The sequence below is a fragment of the Pelodiscus sinensis genome, chromosome 10, assembly GCF_052426305.1.
Source record: "Pelodiscus sinensis isolate ZL-2025 chromosome 10, ASM5242630v1, whole genome shotgun sequence".
Taxonomy (NCBI): Eukaryota; Metazoa; Chordata; order Testudines; family Trionychidae; genus Pelodiscus; species Pelodiscus sinensis.
Genome location: NC_143061.1, coordinates 51,791,797 through 51,809,468, shown reverse-complemented (window position 1 = coordinate 51,809,468; position 17,672 = coordinate 51,791,797). Strand labels below are relative to the sequence as shown.

Sequence of the window (17,672 nt, the reverse complement as noted above, 5' to 3'; positions counted from 1 at the left end):
AACTGTGGGCTGCTGTGAGTCTCTGAGGCAAGAAAATACACCTGAAAGCGCAGCACTCACCAAGCTGAAGAAGGAGCTTTGTCACAATACTTACATATATAGATACACAGACACACAAAATATACACATACTTCTTTCATATTCTAGTTATTGAGTATATGTCTAACATTGGTATCCTAACAATTTAATCATTATTAAAAGAGTAATGGGCCACATAATTACATTACAGTATATTAAAGTAATTGCACTTACCTACAACCTTTCTTCATTAACATCCCACTGTACATCTCAAACTGTAACTTTCTAGATGAAATGGTCAGCAATCTTACTTGCACATCTAGACCCCGGTATGGTCTTGATGCACATTAAGGACAGCTACATTATTCGGTTACATCTGTCTTTCAAGGATGGAAAATTAGCATTCCACAATGCAAGATGGTTCTGATGCAGTGAAAAAGATTTTAGAACTCTTCCGCAAAAGGCTTCTTGTGCAAAAACCCTGTAGTGTAGACAAAGCCTTAGAGAAAAAATCATTCTATGTTTTCTGAAAATGCAAGCGGGTCTTTTGTAGACTTAGGGTAACCAATTCTATTTGCTCAAGAATAAGTAGAACCAGTGGTGTTTGAAAAATATCCCAAACGTAAAAGTGCTTTTTCTCCGGAGAAACAAGTGCTCTCCATTTCCTTCAAAAATATCAGTAGCACATGGTAGTTTGAAGCTACTGATCTCAGAAATGCAGTGCACGTACACTACTATGTGGGGCAAAAAGAATTAAGACATTGAGAAGCAGGAGCATCTGCTTCCTGTAAAATCTCAAAATTTAATGATGATGAACTCATGCAATAGAGATAAATTCTGCACAGGCTATTTGTTGCATCACATCTTGCACAAGCAGGTTTAATAAGTGTGCTTTACAGAGTACACACACAGCTCTTGGTTCTTTATGCTTGACCCTAGCTTTTACACTTGACAATACACCTCTGCCATTTGTGTCCCTATCATAATACTGACCTCGACATTTTCAAATGTCAAAACTGAACTGGAGTAGTGCATCCTTCCCTATAATAAAGAATATATTATCATTGGTCAGACGAGTCTCATAAAAGCCAAAGAGAAGAAGTTCACCAATAGAACAAATCTTCAATAATCCTGACACAGGTACTTGCTCTTCAAGAGAATTGTCTGCTGTTTCATCAATTATAAGTGCGTAGTAAAGATTTTCTTGTACAAACATGCATATCTTTCACAGTGTACAATTTCACTGTTGATTTTATGAGACATCCATTTATAAGACATTCACTGTAGCCATCTTTTAAGCTTGGGCACAGCCTCAGCATGCACATGTAGCAATTGAATGAAATTCAAATTTTTATTTGTGTCCATGAAAGGTCACTCCTTGTGCTGCTGAATACGGCAAATTAAGTTATAATCTTCAGCAATGAAATCACTAAATGCTGCATACCACATTTTTTGCCTGCTGACATAAAACTATCTACATGTTCTCCTTTTTCAGATGCAGATACACTTTAAGCAATAGTAACAGAGAGGTAGCCGTGTTAGTCTGATCTTAGTAAAAGATCACCTCGCCCCCACCTTCTGATTCTATGTAGCTGATAAGTTACTGTATAATTTGTTTACTTCTTCATTGTATCCTTCTGTTATATAATGGTCATGCCAATTCACTTTCAGAATATCATCTGAAGAAGTGGGTCTGCCCCATGAAAGCTCATCACATAATAAACCATCTTGTTAGTCTTTAAAGTGCCATATGACTGCTTTTTAAACAATAGTGTATGGAAGATTTTTAATGGGATTAAAACCTTTCTAATGCTTCCCTGAGCAAAACCCATCATCTACAAAAGCGCTAATGATTCTTTCTCTATACATGTAGATGGGAGACTATGTCCAGCCAAAATTGCTTTGCAGCATACAGACCAGAAAACACCATTAATCACACTACTATAGTCTATTCCTTTACACTATGCCACCCACAGCTCTCCAGAAAAGATCTCCCTTATCTAATTTTTCTTTTCTTTTTTGTTAGCTCTCACTGGTACCCCAAAACTGGTAGCAGATTCAGTGGCTGGATCGTGTACTGTTGCAGCAAATTCCACTGTATTTGTTGAAGCACTATGAGTTCCTGAAGGTGAATCTACACTGTTGATTTTTAACAAAACATATCCATCTTTCAACCTGGCCCTACTCACATCTATTACTTGTGAATCATGGTATTCAAGCCTAATAATTCTGCCTTTTTGTTTCCACTGTGCACCATGCACATGCTCCTACCTCCATTATAAAACATTTGTTTAAGGCAAAATAACTTCCAACTAACATTTTTAATAAGTTTAGCAAGTAAAAAAAAAAAACAAAACCATTGTGGCTTGTGAGCCCCAGAGCACCCATGGAGTCAGACTATACGTGTGAGCCCTCTTGGTACTTGCTGCTTAAATGTCTTGTGCTTGAAAAAAGAGAAGGCAGGAGACTTATCCCAAGCTTTTAATAAAATATCAAGCTCTTAAAATTGCATACAAGCATTAGCAAATGCAGTGGCCCACATGCTGCAACAATGCATAGCTTATAGTATTTCTGCAAGGATGTCACCAGGTGATATAACGCTACAGGTACATATACCATCACTTATGTCTCTGACTTGCCCGCATCCAGCCCTAGTGATGACAAGCACACTTTCTGTTTTCCTATATTGAGTGTGCTAATCAGTTGGGGCTTGATTCTGCTCCTGGCAAAACCTCCCCTTTATCCTCGCAAATGTTGTACTGCATACCACACTACTATGGCAGGGAGATATCATAGGGGATCCCCATAGTTTTGTAAGCTGTGCTAATCTCGCCTACACCGAAGAACCTCTGTTACGAACACCAGAATTACAAACTGACAAGTCAAGCATATACCTCATTTTGAACCAGAATTTTGCAATCAGGTAGTAGAAGAGACCCGTTCCCCTCCACACAAAAAAAGGTAAATACAGCAAACTACTAAATAGGAGGGAATGCAGTGTTTTTCTTCTGCATAATAAAATTTCAAAGCTGTATTAAGTCAATCTGCTCTTGTAAACTTTTGAAAGAACCATAATGTTTTGTTCAGAGTTACAAACAACCTCCATACTCTAAGGCTACGTCTACAGGCTTCTTGCGCAAGAACAGCCATTCTTGCACAAAAACTTGCAGAGCATCTACACTGCACGGGTGTTCTTGCGCAAGAAAACTTACAGTACAACGTCAGAACAGAGGGTTTATTGCGCAAGAGTTATTCCTCTCCTCACGAAGAATAAGCCCTCTTGCGCAAGAAGGCAGTGTGGACGGGCAACAGGGGTTTCTTGCACAAGAAACCCCTATGGCTAAAATGGCCATCAGAGCTATCTTGCACAAGAGAGCATCGACACTGCCATGGATGCTCTTGCACAAAAGCACATGGCAGTGTGGACTCACTCTTGTGCAAAACAGTTCTTGCACAAGAAGCTTGCAGCGTAGACATAGCCCAAATGTTTATCTCTCTAAGGTTTCTACTGTACATTCTTCCACCATCCTGTAATGGCTCAATTTCTCATTGGCTACATCTATATCACCAAGTCTTGCAGAAAAACATATGCAAATGAGGCACAGCGATGACTACTGTCGTGCCTCATTTGCATACTTATTGAGTCATTATTTTTGCGCAAAGGGCTTTTGCGCAAGAAGAAGCAGTCTATACTGCTCCTTCTTGTGCAAAAACCCCCTCTTGCAGAAGAGCTGTTCTGCCTGAAAATAAGCGGCAGAACAGCTCTTGCACAAGAGAGGATTTTTGTGCAAGAAGGAGCAGTATAAACTGCTCCTTCTTGCACAAAAGCCCCTTGTGCAAAAATGGTATTTCATTTGCATATGTTCTTGTGCAAAACTGGGCAATGTAGACATAGCCTAACACTCTTCTGACATCAGGGTTGGGTTTCATAAGCCAGAGCTATAAAGACTAACCCTAAAGTAACCGTGGTACTGACTGAGGTTTGTAAAATGATGGAGTAATAGCCTTTACAGTTGACAATCACATATTCCTTGTAGCAGGCAATCTATAGGCACATGCACCATTCAGGAAGCTGTTCTTTCAAAGGCAGATAATTTAGTAGGGCAAATATAGTACCAGTCTATAAAAAGGAAAATAAGAACAAACTGGGGAATTACAGACCAGTCAGCTTGACTTCATTACCATGGAAGGTAATGGAGCAAATCTTACTATATATTTTAGGAATGTGCATCTGTCTGTTTGTTCAAGAACACCTCCTAAATAGTAAGACCACCAAATTTGGTATGCAGCTTCCTCTTATCATAACTTAAAGAAAGGTAAGGGTTTGGTTGTGATAGAACAATGGGATGGGCCTAGAATTTGATTGTTTCTCATAAAATGGAAAGAGAGGGGTCCAGCAGGAGGGACAGTTATACTGCAGAATGACCACCGGAGGGCAGCAAGGGTCCAATGATGGCAACTGGAACAGCTATAACCCCATTGGGCCAACAGGGGGTCGAGGTGGAGAAATGGACAGCTCTCTACTATATATATCAGAGAGTTTGTTTGTGTGTCTGTCCCTCAGTCATGGGACATGCACCTTTTCCTGGCTGTGCCTGCTGTAGCTACAGTGGCCATGTACAGGCAATTCTCATCTGGCCCCAAGCTGCTGCTCTGAGAGGGCTGGGGTTATCCTCTCTCTTTCTCTCTCTCTGGGGTAGTGCATACTGAACCCCTCCTCCACAGCCCCACCCCAAGACACTGATTTAAATTAAGACAAACAAAACTTATTTGAATTAAGGACCTGAGCAACACTGGGTCAATCTTCCAGTAATCAATACATTTGCAAACAGCTAGAAGATAAGGTGATAAGTAACAGCATGTATTTGTCAAGAACAAATCATACTCCCTCAAAAAAAGCTACTAGTTTGGTAACAAGTCTTGTGGATAGGCTGTAAGTGGTAGATGAGCTATATCTGGACTTTAATAAGGCTTTTGATACTATCCAACATGATCTTCTCAAACAAACTAGAGATGATCTCCTCAGACAAATGCCTTGATGGAGCTACTATAAGATGCATAACTAGGTGGACAACCATTCCCAGAGAGTAGTTATCAGCAGTTCATAGTCAAGCTGTAAGGGTATATCAAATGGGGTTCCACAGCAGTGTTCCCTCTACTTTTTTTTTCCGTGTGTGGAATGAATTTTGTGTGTACCAATATGGAAATTATCGCCTCCACTTTGGTGCACATAAAGTTCATGGATGATCTGTGGGTGGTGGGGACAAGAAGTTCAGAATGTGGGATGGAGCTTAGCTTTGTTGGGGGGGGGTGAGGGTTCTGTTTGGGGGTGCAGGCTCTGTGGGGCACCTGGGGTTTAAGGTTTGGAGTATGGCAGGGGGCTCACGACTGGGTCAGAGAATTGTAAGGGTAAAGCCTAGGGGTAGGGATGGGGGGGTTTAACTACAGATTCCCCTGGGAGAAAGGGCTCCCCCAGTCCCCTCTCACTGTAGCAGCTCCAGGCTAAGTGAGAGGTGCCTCTCTGGCAGCAGTTCCAGCTCCGATAAAGCTGAGTTGGGTCTGGAGAAAAGACATCTCTCTCTTAGCTACAGCAGGTCTGTGCTGCTGGAGATGGCAGAGAGAACTTTGCAAGGCCCCTCTTCCCCCCGCTCTGTCTTGCAGTAGCTCCCTGCTAAGTCATGGAGGCATGTCTCCTTCAGCTCTGGTGGCTCCCTCCTGGGGCCAGAGCAGCACACCTCTCCTCCGGCCCCTGCAGGGAGCTGTTGCAGCCAGGGGAGAAGGCCTCGCTGGCCACAGCAGCTCTGTGTGCAGCAGCCTTGCTCAGGACATATTAGAAGGAACTCTATTCCCCAGAGATCAGTCTTGTGCCTGGTTCTGTTATCTTCATAAGTGATTTAGATAATGACATAGAAAGTTCATGATGTTTGTGGATACCACCAAGTTTGGAGGGGTTGCAAGTGCTTTGGAGGATAAGACTAAATTCACAATGACCTAGGCAAACTGGAGAAACAGTCTCACGTAAATAGGATGAAATTCAATAAGGACAAATTAAAAGTACTCCATTAGGAAGTAAGTCAATTGCACACATACAAAAGGGGAAATGACTGCCCAGGAAGGAGTTCTGTGGAAAGGCATCTGGAGATTATAGTGCTATATTACTATAGTACAAGCTAAATATGAGTCAAAAGTGTAACACTGCAAAAAAAAAAAAAAAAAAAAGCAAAAAAAAAAAAGAGTGAATATCATTCTGATATGTTAGTAGGAGTGTTATCGGCAAGACAAAAGAAGCAATTCTTCCATTCTCCTCCAGACTGATAAGGTTTCATTTGAGTATTTTGTCCAGGTCTAGGCACCATATTTCAGGAAAGAGGTGGACAAATTCAAGAAAGCCCAAAGGATAGTAATAAAAATGATTAAAGATTCAGAAATCTGAACTGGGGGGGAGAAGGGGAAGACTGAAAAAACCTGGGTTTGTTTAGTATGTAAAGAAGAGAAGACTGAGGATGAACATAATAGTTGTCAAGTGCATAAAAGATCATTACAAGAAGTATGAAAAATTGTTCTCCTTAACCTCTGACAATAGGAGAAGCAATGGGCTTATACTGCAGCAATGGTAAGGACATCGGGGAAAACTTATTTAACATTGGAACAAATTGTCTCAGGAGGTGGCAGAATCTCCATCATAGGAGGTTTTTAAGAACAGGTTAGAAAAACACCTGCCAGGAACAGGGTAGTTATTACTTAGTGCTGCATTTAGTGCAGAGGACTGGACTAGATGACTTATAGAGGTCCTTTCCTACACTTCCATTTTGGCACACTAGCTATGTCAACCACCTGTTGGTAAAACACAGTAATATTTGCCTCACTCACCTCCACCACAAAACTGATAGTTGTCCTTCCTGTAACAGGCTAGGATACCCAGATTCTAGATGGCAATAGCAAGCAGCTGCTGGACTGGCATGGCCTACTGCATTTGTATTAGGAATGTGAATGATTAACCTTACCGGCTGATGCTTACTGCTTACAGTTAACTAGTGGCCCACCCAGAATGGAGCACCTGCTGTCACACCACAGGCGGGGGGGGGGGGGCAGCCCAGCCAGGCCTGCTGTGCCACTCCATGGGCAGGGGACCTGCTGCAGCCTGGTCAGGCCTGCCGCCCCAGGCACAGGTTTTGCTGATCCCCGAGAAGGGCTTCTGGGTGCTCAGAGCACACAGCAGAACTGGCTGATGTATGTTTATCAGGGTCCTCCGGAGGCAAGCAGCCCCAGACCTTGCCTACAGAGCTGGGCTGCACAGCACTGTCTCTGGCTGACCTGGAACAGATGGCAGGAGGGGAGCAAGGTAGGGGAACTAGGACAAGAGGGGAGGGCAGAGTGGAGGGAGTGTAGTGAGACAGGGCATGGTGTGAGGGAAGTGGTACAGAAGATGTGGGCAGGATATGAGGGAGGTTGGGTGGGGGGGAAGTAGAGAACTGGGCAGAGCAAGGTGTGGGGTGGACTGGGTCAGGCAGGCTGAGCAGGGGCTGGGGGATGAGTAGAGTGGAAGAGCTGGGCAGGGCAGGGCGTGTTTAGGGAAGTGTGACTGAACAGGGTATGTGAGGAATGAGGTGGATAGGAGGGGAATTGGGTGGTCTGGGCAGGGCACATGGATAACTGAAGGAGGAGCAGGACAGGCAGTGTCGGGGTGCAACAAGGTTGGGTAGAGCATTGGGGGAAATGAGGTGGGTTGGGTGTGGGGGGCAGAAGGCTGATCTAGAAGTGGGGGAGTGAGGTGGACTGAGAGGGACATGGCAGGGTGTGGAGGTAATGAGGTGAGCTGGGAGTGGGAAGGGCACAGGCATGGACTTGGACTGAAATTAGGTTAACTAGGCAGGGCTTGTGAGGGAGCTGGACTGGGTTTGAAATGGGAGAGGCCAGGAACCTAAGCTAGGAGGCATGTGAAGGATGGAGGCTGGTGTGGCAGTGGGGAGGGAGAGCCAGAGCCAGGTACAGGGCTAGTGTGGGAGTGAGATAAAGGGCAGGGAAGAATATGTGAGGAAATGGGGCTCAGGGGTTCCTAGGAGTGGGATGCAGCAGCCTGGGCTGGGTTTGAAATGGGCAAGGTGAGGAGCTAAACTGGGACTGAGATCGCGTAGAGAGTCTGTGGAAGTGGGGCGGGGGGAGAAACGGGCAGAGTTGGTAATAGCAGGAAGGCGCGGACAAGGGCTAGGCTGGGTGAGCGATAGGGCAGGAACGGAGGCTGGGTGAGCGATAGGGCAGGAACGGAGGCTGGAGACCATGAGGAAAGGGCGGGAAAGCTCGTTGAGGAAAGGAAGGGGGAGGGGAGCCGCACTCCTGGCTTGAGGGACAGTTGGCGGGGCCGCCAGTGCCAGGCAGGCGAGGGAACCGCCCGGCGCGTCCTTAACTCTCCGCCCAGCGCCCCGCCCCGCCCCACTCCCGGAGCCTGGGAATAAAGTTCAGGGCCGGGCACGGGCCGGGAACTCGCAGCGCGAGCACAGGGCGGCTCCCGCCTGCTCCGAGCGCCCGGCCATGGCCTCCAGCGAGCTGGCCCAGAAGCTGCAGCGCCGGCTGCTGCTAGAGGAGAGCGACCCGCAGCCCGCGCCCGGCGGGGAGGAGGCGGCGGCGGGCAGGGGGGCCGGGCAGGAGGAGGACGAGGAGGAGGAGAGCAGGAGCTCCATGCTCGCCAGCGCCGACTCGGAGCTGGGGGCCAAGCTGAGCCGCAGGCAGGACATCAACGAGGGCACGGCCCGGCCCCGCCAGGCCAAGGTCTTCAACCCCTACACCGAGTTCAAGGAGTTCAGCCGGCGGCAGATCAAGGACATGGAGCGGATGTTCCGACTGTGAGCAGCCCCCCCCCCCCTTTCCCCGGCCCCGGGCGCCTGCCCCTGGCTAGCCGCGGGCGGTGCGAGTGCCCGGGGGCAGCCCCGTGCCCGGCTGCTGGCTGGTTGAGTTGGGAGGCTCAGCCTCCACCCCCGTCTCGCCCCAGTGCGGATGATGAGAGACACTGGGGGGGAGAGAGCGGGTGGCCCCGGGAGTCGTGTTGGTCCCGCTCTGGCAGGCAGAGCGGAGCGCGAATCCAGGGTTTCAGACGCGCGTTCTTGCGTAGCAGCCCTTCGCCCGCGGTTAATGGTGCGAATGAATGAAGTTAGGTTGCTGTGACTCCGGGAAGTGGTAGGCTCGATTGGGCTGGTGCTGTCTGCGGAACTTAATGCGTCGGACACCGAAACTTTTCTTCCCTCCCCTCCCCCGCATGCCACCGGTTGCTGCTTCGGCTCTGAATCGTGTCTGATTGGGCAAGTGTTTGCCTCTTTATCATTCCAGAAAAAGTCACATTGCAGCAGAAACACTTGACCCTTCGCTATTTTTCCCTGCCTCCCAAAGCAAACTGCAGTTATAATTAGCCTGTTCTTCTAAAAATGCCTGTCACTTGTTTTAGTAACTCAAATGGGCTTTGAAACAGGCTTTTCATGTTTGTTAACATGCTGTCTTGCAGATTCCTGAATAATATTTCATGGAATTCTTCCAAAACTTTACTGTGAACCTCATTGTAGAATGCTTTATCTTATTTCAAAAGTGGGTGGTGTACATGAATCTTTGATTGTTTCCAGGCAACTCTAGAAGTTGATGATTGAAATAAAGGGCTTCCTTAATAGTTTCCTTTTAGCTCACCTTTAAAGCCAGCTTAGTTTTATGTGCACTAACACTTTTAGTGCTTGTTGTGTCATAATTGCCCGTTCTTTTTTGTAGCTATACTGGGTTTTTCTACTCAGTCTTCTTTAAATGAAGTTGAACTTTTACAAACTGTTGTATGGACAAAATGGGACTGCTGAGCCTCAAACAGCACTAACCCTCCTTTTGAGTGGCTCTTGACACAGCCAGTATCCCCCATTCACTTTTCCTAACTTTAGTTACTCCTGGGGAAATTCCATATCATAAAAATTCTGCACACAATGCTTTACAATTCTGCTAATTGTTAAAGTAACACTATATAGTCAGGAGTTTAAATTATTTTGGGAACTTTATTTCAAAATACCTGTCAGTGAGAATGTCTATAACAATACAAACATAAGGCTATGTCTACACTAAGAGTTTCCTTGGCAAAAAATATGCTAATGAGGGACTCTTTTGCATGAGTTGTGATCTCGCTTGCATATTTTCTGCCTATCCGTTCTTTTGCTAGGATTTTTATGCAAAAATAAGCAGTGTGGACGTTTCCTCTTTGAGCAAAAACCCCTTTTCCCGCAAGATCCTTATGGCCCAAAAAAGGAGACTTACCAATCTTGCGGGAAAAGTGTTCTTTTGAGCAAAAAGAAAACGTCCACACGGCTTGTTTTCACGCAAAAACCCCAGGGAAAAACGGGATTGGTAGGAAATATGCAAATGAGAGTGTGACTCATGCAAATGAGTTCTTCATTGGCATTTTTTTTGCTGAGAATTCGTAGTGTAGACATAGCCCTAGAGTGGAGTTAAACCTCTAGGACAGTGGTTAAGTATGTTCCACAGACGAGTGGTTTGCAGTTGTCTTGCAGGTGGGCTGTAAGCTCAGGACTCGTCATCCTGCTGCAGCTAGGTGCTTATGCTGGTCCTCCAGCCCTGTGCTTCCCCCCACCCCCATGTGGTTGGAGCATTAACGCCAGTGTCTCGCTGGGGAGAGGGGAACGGGGAGGGAGAAGGACAGTGCAGGAAACTGTTCATCTGGAGGCTTTCCCTACTGATCCCATTGTCTGTAATTCCTTCCATTGGGAGCAGCAGGGAGCATGGAGGTAGGTGAGCACCTCTCATGCCCCTTATGCCCAGACCCTACACAGCCATTAGAGATGTAATATTGTATCCAGTTAAACTATTAACCGATAAATAATGCTTATCGGTTAATCCTACCAGCTTCATGCAAACCCCCCGTTCTCCTGCAAGTAAGTGTTTTAGTAGGCTGGCCAGCTCAGTCCTGGCTCATGAAAAGTCCCAACAGCTACCCCCTGCTGGGACTGAGCCAGCCTGCTTTTGCCCTTTAGATATTTCCAGAGCTGCTTATAAGGTAATGGTGTAACAGACAATATCGGCTACACGTTTACCGGATTACATGCAATTTAACATCCCTAACCCCCATTGCCCTTACACATACCCTCCTTCTGAGAACCTGCACCCTCCCTTCCACCCAGATTTCCCCACCCCTCTCCTACACTCAACCTCCCTCCTGGCCAGACCCCACTGTTGCACCCAGCCCCTCACCTGCACCTGTCATCAAAGATGTTGGGCTGGTGATCCATGGAAAGGTCTGCGTTGAGTGGGGTAGGCTGTGGGCCAGAAAGTTTGAGAACTGTTGCTCTAGGACACCCCACTTCCTGTATCTCTGCTCTTCTCCCCTCCCCCAATATAGCTGGGGGGAGCAAACACACTCAGCACCCCCATTTTCCCCGCCAGAGGCCTGCTGCAAGGAGTCCCCTTGGCCCAAATGCTCACAGCCCCTCTCTCCAGAAGCCAGGGAAACAGGAGAAACATCCAGATGCTAGGTCCTGGAATTGCTCACAGATTCCTGCCTTCCTTGAGGATGTGCTAGGAACTGCAGCTGCTGGGAATCCTCCAGTTCCTTCCCCTCCCTCCTTGGTTTTGCCTTCTATTTGTGAGCTGGACTCAGGTGACAGCCAACATCTTTGCATGATGTGTGGGAGGGAGGGGAAGGACGGGTCAGGGACAGTCTCCAAGACAAACACTAATTTCTGCAAAATAATGCAGTGTGTCATGGTGCAAAATTTACTTGAATCTTCCAGAAGTACTTGAGTCTTCATGTTGACCTCAACCACAATTCTACCTGTTCATCTGTTACTTCATAATTCCTTTGTTACCTCTCTCCTCTCACCTGCCTTAGCCCCTTTTGTTGTCTTTGTGGAAAACTGCACCAAGGTTTTCAACAAGATTGTTCCACCATCCCCATGCAGATCCTTCCCTGCCCTCTATTGCTCTGATAATTGGTGCTTATTTGTTTGTCTGTCTCTTCCACCTGTACCTGTTAAGCCTTGTCCTCATTCTCAAGTCCTTCTTTCTTTTAGACATCTTCCTCTCAAAATACAAACATTGCTTGTTACCTATCCTCAGAAGCCCTTCTTGCCCCCTTAAGCGGCTTTTCTTCTGAACTCTCAGAATGCCCTGCTTACAACTGTTGTCTTGAGTTACCCTCTTGACTTTTAGTTGTATTCTTTTTAAATAACTTAACTTTTCGCTTTGCCATCCTGCCTATAAGCAATTGTCCAATTAGTGATGGGCCTGTGTCTATAGACAAATAATCAGTTGTGACATTACAAAGAGGTATTGTAGCTGAGCAGGTGCTAGCTAGGGTGACTCTTGGGAATTTAAAGTGGAGTGTGTTAGCTTTTTGCTTATGTGCTCTCCCTGGTGGGGGGGGCTTTCAATCAATTCTGTTGCTGATGCAACATTAATTGCAGTTCGTTTTCAAAATGAATAAAATAAAGGTTATTTTTGTCACCATTATTTTGAAACAAGATCCTCTGCCAGTTGAATGAGATACTTTGCTAATTAAACCAATTTAGTCTGGGGGAGGCGAAGATGAGAGCAAATCCAGGTGGAAATGTATGATGAGTCTCTTCCAGCTCAAATAACAAAGGAAAAACAAACCCAATTAGAACATAAAATATGAGGAATTCAGCAAGTATTGCATTCAGTTCTGGAAATGTAAATACATTTCTTGCTTATAGGTTACCTGGCTGCAAAGTTCAGCAGTTGCTGGTAGCCTTTTTCCATGGTGGCCATATTTGAAAGCTAGCTTCTGTCCACTGTTAAATTGCATTGGATAGAAGCTTTCCTCCCTTAAATTTTTGTATATATGAAGGAGATGGGATAGAAGGTTTTCAGCCTAATACTAAGGGGGCTTGTGTGCTGTACACACTGAGTGCAAGTCATTGTAGTTCTTCTTGTAATAAGGGGGACAAGTGTAGGGAATCGTGAAATTTGATGAGGTTAAGATCAACTTCAGATTTCTAGCAGCACTTAGAAATGGAAGACTAACAAATGACTCTTGTAATGATGCCTCTTGGTGACACAAGTTCTGAGCTTTGAGGGATGACTATAAATAAAGTCTCACTAGCAGCCACTAGGCAATTCAAGGTAAACACCAGTATTCATACCAGAACAAGTGGCTATCCATAAACTGGCCATCAGTAAGCTTAGGCCTGAAATTAGATGGAGTCTCTAACTCTGAGGCATAAAGTTCAGGAACAGTTTTTCAAAGGGAGTAGTGGGGGTGAACAACCCAACATATAACAAGACTGGTCTTGAGAGGTTCATGAAGGGGTTGATATGACAAAATCTGCTTGTGAGTGCTATCACAAGCAGAAATTGACTACATGCACGTAGCAAATATCTCCAGTAGCCAGTGCTGGGGTGCTAGTGGGAAAGGCTCTGAGTTAACTCCAGAGAAGTTTTTTCCTGATGTCTGGCTGCTGGGCCTTGCCCATGTTCTTGGGGTCGAACTGATGTTTGGGGTCAAATTGACAATGCGCCTTTTTGTGTGTGCCTTCCTCTGCTGCATGGAGCACATGTCACTGGCAGATTTAACAAGTGTAAATGGGTGATTCTCTAACTTGAAGCTTTTAAATCCTGATTTAAAGGCCTTTTTGTGTAACTCAGCCAGAGGTTAGGGTGGGCAGATGAGGTAATGTAGTCTGCAGTGTTTCAAAAGGTTTGACCTAGATGATCATGATGGTCCCTTATGGCCTTAAAGTTTGTTTTAAGTAGCTCCAATGTGGATGGATTGTCTGTAGAGAAAGCTGACTTTGTATCAGGCAAGAGAGCAAACTTCGGGTGCCTACAAAACTACCAAACATCCCTGGCAATCATATGGCAGTGAACATCAAAAAGCAACACCTATAGTAGCATCCTACTTGAATGTGATGAGAGGTGAAAAATACTGCTGTGAAATACCGATGACAATGGAACTCACTGTGGTTGAGCTTGGTAACAAACTACTGCTATTTAAACTACTTTGTGAACAATTTGCATGTCGATCTGACTCTTCTTTCTGCCCTCCCACCCCAGAAAATCATGCCCTGTCATAGTTGATTTCCACAGCCACACCACCATCAGGGGATCCTACTACCATGAGGAAGAAGCTGAGAAGTGGGCAGCAACAAACTATCCTGGAAATTGTAGCGCAAGGTCTAAATGTACCTCTAACTCTATCCTAGTCCATGTCTTCTCTGAAAACACAGGGAGCTTCAGAAGGTTTATGTTCCCACAGTAGCAGCACAGACTAGGGCAGGTGAGACTAGAGGCTTCAGTACTATCCAGGAGAACAAGGTACCTGATGAAATTCAACTTCTGAAAGGCTGGACTAGGAAGATTGAATTCCTATGAATTGGATGGATCCATCTTTAATAGTAATCCAACCCACAAGCATCTGGAAAATTTGTCTCCATGGTATGACAGATGGCCCAAAAGCCCATCCCTAGGAGATGCCAGACACTATATGGGTCTGGGTTTTTAGAATAGACCAGCCAACAATATGAATCAGAACTGCTTGACTTGGGTCCTTTCAGTGAAGAAATCATGGGGCTCAGGGAAATGCTTATGAGAGGCTACGTCTACACTGCAGCCTGCTTACGCAAACAAAATGTGAAGTAGAATATCGCTGCACTTCATTTGCGTAATTAATTAGGGGCCATTTTTGCGCAACAAGCTTTTGTGCAAAAAGGAGCTGTGTAGACGGCTCCTTTTTGCACAAAAGCCTCTTGCTCAAAATCAGCCCCTAATTATGCAAATGAAGCAGGGTAATATTCTACTCTGTGCTTCATTTGCATAAGCTTTTGCAGAAGACGGGATCAGTACAGACATAGCCAGAGAGATCAGAAAGGGGTGCCACAATCTCTGGGAGAGCCAAATGAAACAACCAACATGTGCTATACAGGATGTCCTCCCTGTAAGTCCAAGATAAGTTTCACTGTAAGTCTAAGTGTGTTTTGGAACATAACTTAGTGGGGAATTTTTTTCCTCGCAGCTGAATTCCATTTCTGCGAATTGGTTTTGGATTTTGGGGGGGGGGGCGGTTTTTGAGTGGCGCTTAACAGCAGGGAATGGGAGGACTTACAACACATCCGTTCCTATAAGCATTAATGACTTTAGTGTGGCACAGATATACCGGGGTGACTTATAGGGCGTCTCTAATATAACATCAGAAAGCATGGGTCAACATTTGCAAGCTTAACCCTTACAGATGATAGAATTTGATTATCTTCATAGTCTCACCCAACCACGTCACTCACCAACTCCTACTAAATAGTAAATCAGCCCACAAAACCAAGTGCAAAACAAAACCAGCTAAGCGGGAACTCTGACATTTGGGAGACTACCAACTCCACAGTGAGTGGTCAGCATTGTAAGCTGGTAGTATCCATAAAAACCCCAAGTATGGAAGGCTGCTGGACTTAATGGTGTTTCTAGTTGAACAACTACAGTTTGAAATGGAAGCATCGAAGTGGCCACTTGACGTCTTGAATTCGAGAGACATAATGCAGATATCCAGGCTGGAGAGACGAGCTGAAATGGTTGCACATAACCCACATATAGAACCAAACTCTGCAAAGAGTAAAGGGCCGATCTCCTTACTGTGCTCAACCTACAATCTAAATGACCAGATGAAAACTGATATAATTTTTGCAGTAATGGAAGGGCACCTGAGTGAACTTGGTTTCCACACACGACATGGATTTTGTGGTTGTTGTAAACTGAACTCAATACAGATGGCTTCAAAATGTCATAAACAACAAGTCCTGTGGCACCTGATGGACTGACTAATTTATTGGTGCATAAGCTTTTGTGGGCAAAGACCCACTTTGTCAGATGCATATGATGAAGTGAGTCTTTGCCTATGAAAGCTTATGCTTCAAAATGTCAGGCTAGTGGTTCATCTGGTGCCTGCCTATGACTCTGTGAATAGAAATGGGCAATTTTTTGAGAAATAGCTACATAGTCTCGGTCACGTGCTCTTTGCTCAAGAATTGATGTTATTTCATCAAGATACACGGTCAGATAAGTAGATGACTTATTCACTGGAATGGATTGCTCTAAGGTTCAGTATTACCCTTGGGCTGTGTCTAGACTGGCAAGTTTTTCCGCAAAATCATCTGCTTTTGCGGAAAAACTTGCCAGCTGTCTACACTGGCCGCTTGAGTTTCCGCAAGAACACTGACGATCTCATTTAAGATCATCCGTGTTCTTGCAGAAATACTGTGCTGCTCCCATTTGGGCAAAAGCCCTCTTGTGCAAATCATGTGTGCAAGAGGGCCAGTGTAGACAGCACAGTGCTGTTTTCCACAAAAAAGCCCCAATGGCTAAAATGGCGATGGAGGCTTTTTTGCAGAAAAGCACGTCTATATTGGCCACAGCCATTGTATGAGGAATAAGGGAAGTCGGAGGAAGAGTGCTCTTACTTTGAAATAAGTGCTGTGTAGACACTCCCTATTTCAAAATAAGGTATTTTGAAATAAGATATGCAATTAACGTAGCTTATTTCGAGTTAAGCCCTGCATTGCAGATACACCCCGAGTGTGTTTGGTCAATCAAACTAAGACAGAGTATACCTTCCACCTAAAACTCAGTCAAGCTCTACATGAAGTCAAATTACTGTGTGATGGTAAAGTCCTTGTGTACTATGACCCTCCTATGTACTTTGGGAACTCGTTAGAGTGAATACTGACATCCATAATGTACATGAATGTCACTTGTTTTTGGTTCAATTCTAGGCACCTGATTAGCATACAGTGGGGAATTGACCCCAAAATATTCAGAGCAACTAATCTCTGCTGATCCTGCACACCATCCCACTATGATCCTGCACAAGCCACGCTCACAAAACTGAACTTTTTGTTAGCCTTGTAGATTTTTCACAGGGACTTGGAAATGGATTCCCATAGTGTCACTAGCAGTTGTCATTGTCTCATAACAGTTGCACCACGATTAGTGAGGTGGAATGCCTTTTTAATAAGAAATTGGTCAGATACACACATTCCATCACTGAAGAAGCTGAAGTCCTGAAAGAGCTTTGCTCCTGAAAATCCCATCCACAATACCACAGTGGAAGGCTACTGAGTAACAAAATGGTGCAAAATGCTGATCTTGGAGAATCTGGTTCCTTCGGGGGGGGGGAACCTCCCTCCAGTAGTGATAAATGAAAACAGTAGTGCACTCTAAATTTGGGGCAGGAGCTGGGCTGTAAACGCTGGTGGTGATCTGACTGAAGTTACGATGGACGTTAAGAAACAACTTCACATGTGATTTATGGAGAGCCAAAGCAAACACTGCTTGATATGTTGCCTTCTGTTAACATCCTGTTCTCAGTGACACCAAATCATGGCTATAGTTTTGGACCAATAAGCACTGCTTACTAGTGCGTAACAGAGAATGAAATCCCGTATTAAAAAAAAAATCTACATATTCAAGTACTCACTTTGGTTAGGCCTTCAACACAGGCTGAAGAGGTGGCACAGTTGCCTTCCTCTTACTGGAAATGACTCACCTTGAATTTTTTTATTTGTTTTGTCAGAAGGCTGATAAAAGTAGGGCTGTAAGAGTTCAACTGTTTAAACAGTTAATCGATAAGCTGATGCTTACTGATTTTTGTTATAGTTAAAACTCTTCCCTCCCAGCAC

The 17,672-nt window shown here is 45.0% G+C and overlaps 1 protein-coding gene across 1 annotated transcript in view; it reads left to right on the top strand.

Annotated features, from left to right (window-relative positions):
- Positions 1-8,340: 8,340 nt before the first annotated feature.
- EFHD1 (EF-hand domain family member D1) overlaps positions 8,341-17,672 on the top strand; it is a 39,073-nt gene continuing 29,741 nt past the window's right edge. The window contains exon 1 of the mRNA XM_006123680.5: positions 8,341-8,858. Within this exon, the coding sequence (XP_006123742.3) occupies positions 8,548-8,858 (311 nt within the window). The 5' untranslated portion in view covers positions 8,341-8,547. The remainder of the gene's footprint in view (positions 8,859-17,672) is intronic.